The 11,812-nt window shown below is 36.8% G+C and overlaps 1 protein-coding gene across 3 annotated transcripts in view; it reads left to right on the plus strand.

The window, feature by feature from the left end:
* LOC104575770 (phosphatidylinositol 3-kinase regulatory subunit alpha) overlaps positions 1 to 9,972 on the plus strand; it is a 50,962-nt gene extending 40,990 nt beyond the window's left edge. For 2 of the 3 annotated variants that reach the window (XM_088534815.1, XM_010223115.2), the window contains 9 exons: positions 2,701 to 2,803; positions 3,484 to 3,582; positions 3,708 to 3,888; positions 4,361 to 4,486; positions 5,509 to 5,651; positions 5,922 to 6,098; positions 6,198 to 6,266; positions 8,011 to 8,181; positions 8,618 to 9,972. In XM_088534815.1, the coding sequence (XP_088390941.1) occupies positions 2,701 to 2,803; positions 3,484 to 3,582; positions 3,708 to 3,888; positions 4,361 to 4,486; positions 5,509 to 5,651; positions 5,922 to 6,098; positions 6,198 to 6,266; positions 8,011 to 8,181; positions 8,618 to 8,807 (1,259 nt within the window). In that variant the 3' untranslated portion in view covers positions 8,808 to 9,972. Of the gene's footprint in view, positions 1 to 1,221; positions 1,395 to 2,700; positions 2,804 to 3,483; positions 3,583 to 3,707; positions 3,889 to 4,360; positions 4,487 to 5,508; positions 5,652 to 5,921; positions 6,099 to 6,197; positions 6,267 to 8,010; positions 8,182 to 8,617 lie in introns of those variants that run through there. The other variant, XM_010223114.2, reaches the window with a different exon arrangement.
* The last annotated feature ends 1,840 nt before the right edge of the window (positions 9,973 to 11,812 follow it).

Raw genomic sequence — 11,812 nt, forward strand, 5'->3', positions numbered from 1 at the left:
ATGAGATAGAGCATATTTAAGCCGCACGAGGATTTCTTATGATGTAGGCACTGATAGTTGCCACAGTGACTTTTTGTTGTGGTTATTTTTGGTATCTGTTTTTCTGCCCCTATACATTATAGTGAATATAAAGCACTCGGATCGCTCTGGATTAGTAGTATATTCTGCACATGTTTCTTCCAAGAGCTCTGAGAGTTAGTGATGGGGGAGTTAAGAAAGAATTTTCCTAAGTAGCAGGAGGATACTGATGACATGGAGTCAACTTAGGAGGAAGAAACTGACAATGACTCTTGCTTTTAAAAACAATTAATGTGATAAATAACTCAACGAGAGCAGGGTAGAGAAACAGTGTGAAAAGGCAGACTAAATCTTGTTATATCCTGACAGAGCCTCTTTTTATGTTCAGCAAAATTATTATTCAAGATCTTTCTCAATGCTGACTCTCTTCAGTGGTTTAAAAAAGTCTCAGTGACATCCTAAATGTGAGATTACAGTATTTGATTTTTAGATTTCAAAATTAGTTAGTCCAGATGATTACTCTTGTATTGCATTACAAACTGATACAGATTAAAAAAAAGACTTCTCCGTAGTGAGTACATTTTGTGTATTAATAGCAAATGTGTCAGTGCTTTGTGTTCCTAAAACTACAGGAATTTGTGAAGTTTAAAAATATAATATTTTAAGATGTTTATGTGTATACGTGTGTACAATAGATATCCACACACCTGGAGTCATGCTCTGATTCCCTTTCCTGTCTCATTGTGTGCACAGTCGGTGCACATGCTTATTAGAGCTTTTTGAATGCTCAACTCCGTGCACGGGGTAGGAGATTGAAACCGAGGAGTGACCTGTCTACACCTCTAAGCGGAGCTGCCCTGCGCGTGCCTGTGCTGCGCGCGTGTGTGCAAGCTACGTGCTGCAGCACACCAGCCTTTGTCACCCTGCCAGGCTCGGACTGTACCAAGCCGCAAGGAGCCGGGAGCAGGAACCGGAGACGGGCATGAGGGGAGAGCCGCTCCGGCTCCGCGCTCGCAGCAGCGGCTCTCTCGTGCCGGGCGGCTGGATGCAGATTCCTTCTGAAACTGAAATTGTTTTAAGATTAATGTAGGAGCGAATGATGAAGCAGGAGGGGTCTGGTGACATTATTTTGACATGATTGGCTGAGGATCATGATGTAATAGGTTACAGTGCAGCCCCTTATAGGTTTTAAAATGAATTCCAAGACACCATTACAAAGAGAGCCTGACTCTTTTCTTATATCTGTGCTTACTCTGTGAAACTCATACAAATGTACAATACTGTTTGGAATATGGAAGAGCTGGATATAGACTATCCTAAGACAGATATAAATTGTGGCACAGACTTGATGTTTTACATAGAAATGGATCCACCAGGTAAAGCTGCAGTCTTATTATGAAAGACAAATTCATTTTGGTCTTTACGATAGCTTCTGAAAAATCCTTAGTATATATTTAAGGTTTACTTTGTTGTTCATTCAGATAGTTTTTCTTTATATACATAAGAATTAAATTGTATTTTAGTGCATGGTTATAGTAATTACCTGTCTGCTTACTTAACTGTTTTTTTTTCTGAATTGACCTGTTTCTGTTTCATTTTTATTTTGTCATATGTAGCTCTAGCTCTGCTATTATGTTGTAAAAATGTTGCATATCTTTTATTATTACTATTTTTGCTATCTATGCTCTACATTGTGGCTAAAAGAGATGTTGTAGCAACACTTGTATTTCCTGAAACATTACTTTGGATTGTTTCATGAAAAACAATTTTTAAAATGTACCTGTTAATTGAATTTTTGATATCACATCATTTTTTTGTGTGGTATTAAAAATATTAAGCTGTCTTGTCATTCATCGCAATTATAAAAGTACTGTCTTTTGTAGCCAGTCTTATTATACATAAAGGGATGTTTGTAAGGAATGCTATACTTACTAGAGAACTGCAAGAGCTGGTTTGATTTTTAATCCTCTTTCCCATGTAGTCCCCCTTGCTAGTAAGTCAGGAGTGCTGCAGTATCTTCTCTGGCACTCACTGGTATACGTATGCAGCTTTGACATTGAGAAAAGAGGATGTGGTTTTTAATCAGTCCTGACATTTGGAGCACAGTTTATTCTGTAGAATACCAAGATTAACAGAAGGGATATATGGGTCACAGATGGGTTTCCTAAAGTAGTTTTCAGCAAATCATTGCGCAAATTCTGAGTATCAGAGAAATCAAATTCTTCTGCAAATGCACAGTCTTGCTGTGGGTTTACATTGTTTTATCATCTAGTACTTAGGTGAGAAAATAGCATCATTCCTCTAACATCATTGTATAGGAGGAAAAAAGAGATTTTACATGCTTTACCATTTATATTCATGTAAGGACAATGGAATGAGGCAAAAACAAACTTCAGATTATTTTTTCCAAATGCTTTCTTGACTTAAGGGAGAGGTATGGTGTTGTTTTGCATAAAATATGTTATTGCAAGAGTGACGTACTTTTTGAAATACATCTTTCTTGTTGAATTATTTTTTTCCAACAAAATTTCTTGATTCTTTTAGCACAGTTTAAAGACTGTCAGTCTTAGTTTTTTTTACCCGTTCATTTTTTCTCATTCATATTCTAAGGTAAAATTCCAAGGTATATATGATCAGGTTTTCAGTGAGTTGTAACCAACTTTTTCTCCTTTTCATTTGCAGCACTGCCTCCTAAGCCACCAAAACCTAGTACTGTGACTAACAACGGTATGAATAACAACATGTCATTACAAGATGCTGAATGGTACTGGGGAGATATCTCAAGGTAAATCAGCTCAAGATGTATATTTCCTGTATTTACTTTGTATTCCTGCTGTGTTGTTTTATATATGTGTATTCTGCTTAAGCATAGAAAAAATATAGTTCTAAGACCCAGTTTTAGGATATTTTCCAACACTTAACATATCGCAGCTGTTTTTGTGCCAAACATGACTAAAAAGTTACTGGCAGTCAGTTAGAATGTAATATGTAGAATTGTTTGGTGTTCGTTGTATTATTGCAAGACAGCTATGTGAAATGAGAGGACAACACTAAGAAATGAGTATTTTCTTTTCTTTCATTGAGACCCTCAAATCCAGGCACAATAGTTAATAATAAACCAGACTAGCAAGTGCCATATATTAGCAACATTTTTAACTGTACTATATATAGATACATTAGACCAGCACTGGCTTCTCCAATTGCCTGGGCTTGTGTGAACAAGCAGAAAGACCTTTACATTTATATTATTTTGTTCCAACAGTCAGAGGATATTGAAGATGCCATTTTTATATTTCATTTGTTCACTAGTAATATTATATAAACTATTAAGTAACTGCGGTCATATGGAGATCAGGAAGGCTCTTTAAAAATCGTTCTTTTAAAGCAGAAGAAATTAGAGCACAGTGGGAGAAGAAATGAGTGAGAAGTAGCTAAAATCGTTGGTTGCTTTTGCTTTCATTTTAGGGAAGAAGTAAATGAGAAGCTTCGAGATACTGCTGATGGTACCTTTCTGGTACGAGATGCTTCAACCAAAATGCATGGGGATTATACCCTTACACTAAGGTATGACAGCTACACTGGATTGGTAACCCCTGATAGTATACATGAAATACTAAATATGAAAATGCGCATTCTTTAGGCAATAGTATTTGAATTATGCCTGACTTTTCAACAAATTTCATTTGCAGGAAAGGAGGAAATAACAAATTGATCAAAATATTCCACCGAGATGGGAAATACGGTTTTTCTGACCCACTAACTTTCAACTCTGTGGTCGAGCTAATAAACCACTACCGGAATGAATCTCTAGCCCAATATAATCCTAAACTGGATGTAAAATTACTGTATCCAGTATCTAAGTACCAGCAGGTAATTTGGTTCATTTTCTTTGTGTTACACTTAAGTACAGAGAAGTTACTACCATCTGAGGTGTCACTGATTATGGAGAACCTCACGCCTGTTGATATTTGAAAAAAAGGAGAGGATAGAAAGCTAGATTGAAAAAAAAAAAAGTCACAAATTGCAAATAGGTAATTAAAACTTTACATATTGTATACACAAGAAATAAACTCATTGTGCTAATAAATATACCACTCATTAACAATGGAATATATAATTTTCAGTACAAAGCTGTGCATTTGCAATGCAGATTTTTTATCATTAATTTTATTCCTAATTTGCATATTATATGCATATAGTATGTGGTATCTGCATATTGATAAGAGAGATACCACCTCTTCAATGTAAAATATTTGGGCATTTTTAAGCGGCATTATCCTGCAAATCTGTGCAGCGTAATTGTTTCTTTACTGAATATATTTCCTTCTTTCCATCCTCCCAGGATCAAGTAGTAAAAGAGGATAGCATTGAAGCAGTGGGAAAGAAATTACATGAATATAATACCCAGTTCCAAGAAAAAAGTCGAGAATATGACAGACTCTATGAAGACTATACAAAAACATCTCAGGTGAGCTATGTTCGAAACCAGGCAGAAAGTGGAGATTGTCTTTTCTGGTTTTAGAAGAATATTACTACAAATCCATCCTGACATCTCTGACAGCCGCCTCCTCCTGCTCCCTTCTTCTACCACTACCATTGCCCAAAAGAGGAGACGTGCTTGATGTGCTTGCTCAGTATGATGGAATTGCTTACTCATGGTTGAACCATCACCACCTGCAACCTAACCCCATGGTTAAGCCCGACTCCTGCATCCAGAGCAAGCTCAGAACTCCCTTGGTTAGCAGCACTTCTGCACACTGACCTCATCACGTCAAGCACAGATTTTCAAGACATATTTGTAAGGGACCATTGTGTTTTATTATTAGTTTTTGAAGAGGCTGGTTTCATCTACACAGAATGGAGAGGTAACATGTAGTTATAGTGCAGGATTGAAAAGGTGGCTGTATGCTTCTTTCATTTTAACGGGGTCTTGAAATGCCAACGGAATTAGTGCTGTTGGTGCTCTTTTACAGCCTCAGGATCAAGACAGCTTCCTACAATATAGAGGAAATATGCCTGAAAATAACCAAAGCAAGGTCTAGGCATGCAGGCAACCTGAAAGTTGCCTTAAAGACTTGGATATAATCTAGCTGTGTAGGTGCAGGAGGATGGAATAGATGAAATCTGGAGATTTGTACAGTGCTACGTTTTAAAATGCAGCTATACTTCCAAGAACATTAGTTGCTAGTAAGGGCAAAGTACAGGCCCATAAACTTCCAAATCTCACAAATAAAACTTATTTATACAAAATAAATATTGAAGCTAGGCCTTTGTCTAGCAGTTTGCCTTTCTTGGAATACCTCGTAGTGTTAGCAGTTTGCACAGGCCCATTTTCTCTGTTTTGTAAGGCTTTGCAGACAGAATGCATTCTTAGAGAAGGGATTGAAGCCGTTTTGTTACAACATACTGAAGTCTCTTTGCAGTGATACAAGCCAATAAATCATCCCTTCTGTTTGATAAGAACTATAATAACAATTATTTTATTTTCAGGAAATTCAAATGAAGAGAACAGCTATTGAAGCATTTAATGAAACAATAAAAATATTTGAAGAGCAATGCCAGACACAAGAAAGATACAGTAAGGAATACATTGAAAAATTTAAACGTGAAGGAAATGAGAAGGAAATACAAAGGTCAGTATTTGTATTTGCACTTCAAATTGTGTGCTTTTTAGGAAAGAAACAGTATGAAGTATAGATCTACCCAAAATTATGGTACATTGGCAAGTATACAGTTGTTCTGTTGTAAGCTAAGCAAGCCTCAACTAGCATAGCAGTGAGTTTGCTCAATGTGCACGTAAATCTAGAGAAAGAATCTATTCTCTTAAATGTCTACCTGAAAATATAGTAGATTAAGTTGTGAATAAGACATGAGAATATAACCTACCAAATTATGCCATCCAGAATTATGCACAACTATGAAAAATTGAAGTCTCGAATAAGTGAAATTGTGGACAGCCGACGTAGATTAGAAGAGGATTTGAAGAAGCAAGCAGCAGAATATAGAGAGATAGACAAGCGTATGAACAGCATTAAGCCAGACCTGATACAGCTGAGGAAAACAAGAGACCAGTATTTAATGTAAGTACCATTATGAATTAATAAAAATATATTTTAAGTTTACTTCTAGTAACATCTGACTTCTCTGAATAACAACTGTTTTGTGTGATTTTTGTCTAGGTGGCTGACTCAAAAAGGTGTTCGGCAGAAGAAGCTTAATGAATGGCTGGGCAATGAAAATACAGAAGAGTGAGTACTAAAAGATTTAAATATTCCTGGCATTTCAATTCATCTTATACAATAACGAGATAACGCATATTTAATTCCATGACCACAAAGAGAAATTCAAGCCTAGTTATCCACTGGCAGTGTACACTTAACACATGGCAGCCTGCATAATGCAAGCATTAGAAAGGACTCTTACCTCAACCGCTACTGCCTTTGTTCAGAGAGGCACCTATACAGCAAAATAGCAAAGCACTGGAACTTAACCGGTGTCTTTATTCTTGCCAGTGAAGTAAATGTCATAAGGTGTTAGTATCTTGGAGGGATGTTACATGGAAGGGTAAATGTTCATGTCTCAGGCATAGGCAGGCTCTTTTCAGAGCTCAAATGTTAGTACCAGGGAGACATCCAGCATAGTGGTACCAAAGTACTATATCACCGTGGTATCAGGGTGATCAAATGTGTTTGTTGAAGAGTGATTCTTCCCTGGTTTATGGTCTGGTTAATTTTTTGATAAGTAGTAGTAGCAAGATAGTATTATGTCATTTGAGCAATTCAGTTTCATTTATGTTTTTGACTTGAGTTTGGCCACTGAATAGGTAACATTTAATTCCTGGATGAAAGGCATCCAGTTGGTGAGAATGTGAACCAAATAACAAAATGCAAGCCATTTTGTTAAGCCAAAAGTGACATAAAGTCACAGTTTAAAATACTATGCATAGAAGCAGTGAACAAATGTATATATGAATAAATTTAAAAAAAAAACAGAATGCTGTAAGTAAAAAATCCATAAAATCCATATCAACGCTGTCACCTATGTAATTTCCTGTGCAAGCTTTTTACACTGCCTTGCTGAGTGACATGTAGCAAGAACACCAGATTGACAGTGACTGTTTTGTGGGCTTACATCCTAGGCTTGTCCACATTAGTGGTCTGTTTTAGTTTGGTTTGGTTTACTGAGTTACCTACTGTTATCCTGGAAATTGTGCATCTCTGCTGTGACTGCCTTGGTAGAAATAAGGTTACAAAAATCGCACAGACATTTTGAAGCTGTGTTGTTCACGCACAGATCAAAGGTGATATAATGGAGAATATGTAGCCACCAGTTACCACTTGGAAAATGTGTTGTTCTCGCAACAAATTTGGAGACGTCTTCTTTCATGGTGGTCTTGAGCTTGGAGGGGCTCTATTCAACTTTGAATTATCTTTATAGTTGGTGACTGTTTTGGAAGAAATATCTGTATTATATGCTCTTCTTATAACCTAGATATAAGTAGGGAGACCACTGTATCATTTCACCCTTTTCATGCAGCTATCTCCCCTATGAGTAATTAGTCTGTCTACTTGTACGGCTGCTCATAGTTTTCCCAAGCAGCAGCTGTAGTCGATATACTGCATTATTTTTCACTGCTGACCAAGTATTCTGATTTGGAAATGAAGCTGACTCAGAAGGAATTGATTTCACTGGGCTTGCTATTTACCAAAACAGTGAGCAACAGTAGAAGCACTGAGGTGCTTGCAGCAGATACTGAAAGGTAAAACAGCATCCTTTTATTTCCTTCTTCAGATTTACATGAGTATTTTTGAAAGAAAAAAGGACCAGAACTTACATTTTATTTTCACTCAGCATTTGAAATGTTGCCTTGATTTACCAGGAAGGCTACTAGCCACTGACTTACTTTTTAAGTAATGTGAACAGGGAAATAGTTTGCTCTTGGGTTTTGCTTGGTAACACATTTCATAAATGTATTTTGTCATATGTCAACAGCCAATACTCCATGGTAGAAGATGATGAGGACTTGCCGCATCATGATGAGAGAACATGGAATGTGGGGAATATCAATAGAAGCCAAGCTGAAAATCTGCTGCGGGGCAAGCGAGATGGAACATTCCTCGTTCGAGAGAGCAGCAAACAAGGCTGTTATGCTTGCTCTGTCGTGTATGTACCCTGCTTTGAGAAGGATGGAATCTGAGGGGCAGATGCATACTGGCATATGCAGGGACCCCACTGTATCTCGGGCTGAGAAGCAGATACCAAACTGCCTGAGACCACCCATTCCTTATGCTCCTCCCTTCCTACATAGCTCCATCCTGTGGCACTGCTGCAGATGAGCCTCATGGAGACGGAGGGGAATTAGAGCATGGAATATCTTCTATATGTGCATCTGTAGTGTCCTGTCTGTCTACTGGCTTTCAAAGTTAACACATCATCTGGGAATTTTGGTTAAACCTAGACTTCTACCATTATCCCAGCATAAAAGACAGAAATTCCATACAGTGAACAGCATTGGAAGATGTTTTGCCAATACCTTATTTACCAGTTCAACTTGATTTGTACTGTCGAACTAAAATCTGCTTTTTGTTTTCCTTTTTAGGGTGGATGGAGAAGTAAAGCACTGTGTGATAAACAAAACACCTACTGGGTATGGATTTGCAGAGCCATATAACTTGTACAACTCGCTGAAAGAACTGGTGCTACATTATCAACACACGTCGCTTGTGCAGCACAATGACTCTCTCAATGTCACACTAGCCTACCCAGTATATGCACAGCAGAGGCGATGAAGATGTTAATACTCTGGGCTGTTTGTTTTTTTTCTAAAGAAAAGATTTGACAACATTGAGGCCTCTGGAGAGAGAAGGCTCCTTTCAGCCTTACTCAAGAATTTGAGCTGCAGTATCAAAGCTATCTGTCTTCAGATGGGACTAGAGCTTTTCTTCACAACTGCAGTGGGAGAGATCACAGCATTACGCTGTGAACGTATGTTTCTAATCTGAAGTGCTTTTTTTTTAATTAAGAAAAGAAAAACACAAGAGAGAGAAATCCTAACCTGATCTCCCTGCAGGGACATAGAGGCCTTTAACCATGGTGCTTGTTTACGACCACTTCTGAAGCTTTACCAGCCAGAATGTTGGATTCTGCAGACCACAGGTGTCAGAGGTCTTTGTGATCTGGTTATCGGAATTTCTTGGTCACGACCTGGTTTGGATTTGTTGTTGCTGCACTCGGTGGATCCAGACACACAGCATTGCGGATTTTTTGGATTCTGGTGAAAGATATGTAGCAGAACGGCACTTTCATTTCTAAGGGACACTTTAAAAGGACTTCAGTTACAGTATGTTGTTCAGAGGAATTGTAATAGCAAAGTGCCAGGAAGTGTTTTGTTCAGATGTTTAAAAATCCTGTTTTAAGAATATATTTAAGACTGAAGAAAACAGGACTTTCAATGGCATACAATATATAATAATGTAAATAGTATTGGATGACTAGCTATCATTGATGGAAACTATCAATACCAAACTGCTTCTCTCTCCCCTTTTTGGTTTGCTGAAAGCTGAATCCTTAGACCGTGCTATGCAATACTGAATTTTCTTTTGGCTTTGGTCTTGTCTCAAGCATATCTACAGGTTAAGCTTATTTTTCATTCTTCTTTCCTTGCCTTCTTTTTCTTTCTTTCTTTCTTTTGCCTGAGAATATATTTCCTGATGATAATTTTTGTTACTCATTTTGTTGTTTTTTTTTTTTTTAAACAAATGTACAGGAAGGCAGCAAGAGTTGGCTTCAGAATTAAAACTATGAAATATTTTACCATTTTCTTTGTATAGAATATTGAGCTACTAGCTCAAAGTTTAAAAAGTTCTTCTTTTTTGACTAAATATTTTGTTGGGCAGTGCCTGATAAGCTTCAAAGCTGCTTTATTCAATAAAAGTATATGAACATTACAAATTATCAATGAGTCCAACAATATTGTTTCAGAGATATCTTTAGAATACGGTACCATGCTATGTTTGCTTCATGAAGCATTTTGAATTTCTGTCTTGATTGTCTTTGTATTTGGAAGAAGAAAAGTTGTATATCCTTCTGTGATAAAGACTGCAGAAAAAAAAAAAAAGATTTGGCTGTGAGGAGAGGTTGAATTTGAGAATGAATCTGCTCTTCACAGTAAATAAATGACATCTTGACCTACTGTTGCAGAATTTTTGTTAGCATGTTGAGATATTTTCATTTCATATGAAGGAAGCTTCTCAAAGGTGTTGCCTAGGATTTTTTATTGTATTAGTGTTGTGGAAAAAATCTCACCTTTGCTCAGAACAACTGGATGCAACGTAGAGCTAATTAAGATTGGAAAACCTATGTTTTAAATCTCATCAGTCTGTCATAATTAACATTTTGGATTTATTTTCATAAGTTTATGGTCTAAGGCAATATCAAAGCGAATACTTTTACAATTCAGCACCAAAGACTTGTAGAATTGTAGTTTTGTTAAAGGAAACATCTATGTGAATCCTACTAACACAAACTTAATAAGAATTCTGGGGATATTGATTGTTCCTCTCTGCAAGGGCCAGGAGCAACACATTGACTGTGGGTGACTTGAAATGGTTAATAATTTCTGAAACTACACTGAGTAAATTCACATATTACGAAATGATAAAATGTTCAGAGGAGTCTTGAAAAAGTTCTGTCTGAGTGAAGATAAGAGTTTACTCTTCCCTTGAGATACAAAGGGAAAACCCATTACTATTAAAGGCAGTTGTACACATACAATCAAAAGAGTGTTCTCTAATAATAGCTCTGTTTTAGAAATATCTGTTTTAAGACAAAGTATGCAGCACTTATTAAGCTATTGGAAATAATAAGAAATTTGCCAGTCACCAGTATTTTTATATTATCTCTTAATTTTTACACTATCCCTTCATTTCTGTTGCTTTAAGGCATTTATTTTGATTTTGTGCTCTTTTTTGGTGGATTATTCTTTCTTTCCTGTTGATGTATTTTCTTACTGAAACTTGTATCAGGAAACAAGGTTCAATCAATGTTAATATATCAAGATCGTCATTGCCTAAAAAAATTTACTCAAATTCTTTTTTTTTTTATGAGTAGAATTTTATTCTTTATCTCTTCCTTCCTCATTCTCCCCCAGTCAGGTGTCTCAGAATGGGACCATGTGAATTTAGTTTTCTAGTAACTTTCTTCTACTATTGAAAGCCCCAACAGGTGGTTGCATGACAGTCATACTACTGGGCTTAAAGTTAGAAATCTGTTCAGTGTGCAACAATTTAACACTTAGAGCAGTCCAAAATACTCTTCTGATGTTACTTTTGGAAATTTAAAGTGTAAATTTGTACCTTTTTTTCCTCTAAGAAAATTATATGTAATTGATGCTTCACTTAAATACAGATTTTCTTGATAAATATTATTTTCTTTCTAATTTGGATCTTTTTTTTTCATATTAAGAAAACTTGTGCTATGTCAGTGGGCCGTATTCTTAGCATGCCTTGCCCATTTTGGGATGACATCTGTGGCTCTGTCGTGCCATGCTACTTTACGACATCTGTGGTTACAGCAGAGAAAAATAGTGTTTGTGCAAATTTGGCCCTGGCTTTTCTTCCATAAGCAACAGCAAGTCAAGCACTGTGTTGTGGGAACTAGTACATAGGGCTTCTCAGGGAGAAGTCCCGCCTATGCAGAGTCTGTACAATGTACAAGGATCACTTAAGCCCTCGAAAGAAGGTCTGTGGTATCCCAGCTTTGGGTGGTCTCTGCATTTCCCTTCCTCTACAACACA

The sequence above is a fragment of the Tinamus guttatus genome, unplaced genomic scaffold (assembly GCF_059628265.1).
Source record: "Tinamus guttatus ecotype Peru unplaced genomic scaffold, ASM5962826v1 Tinamus_guttatus_pri_ptg000600l, whole genome shotgun sequence".
NCBI lineage: Eukaryota > Metazoa > Chordata > Aves > Tinamiformes > Tinamidae > Tinamus > Tinamus guttatus.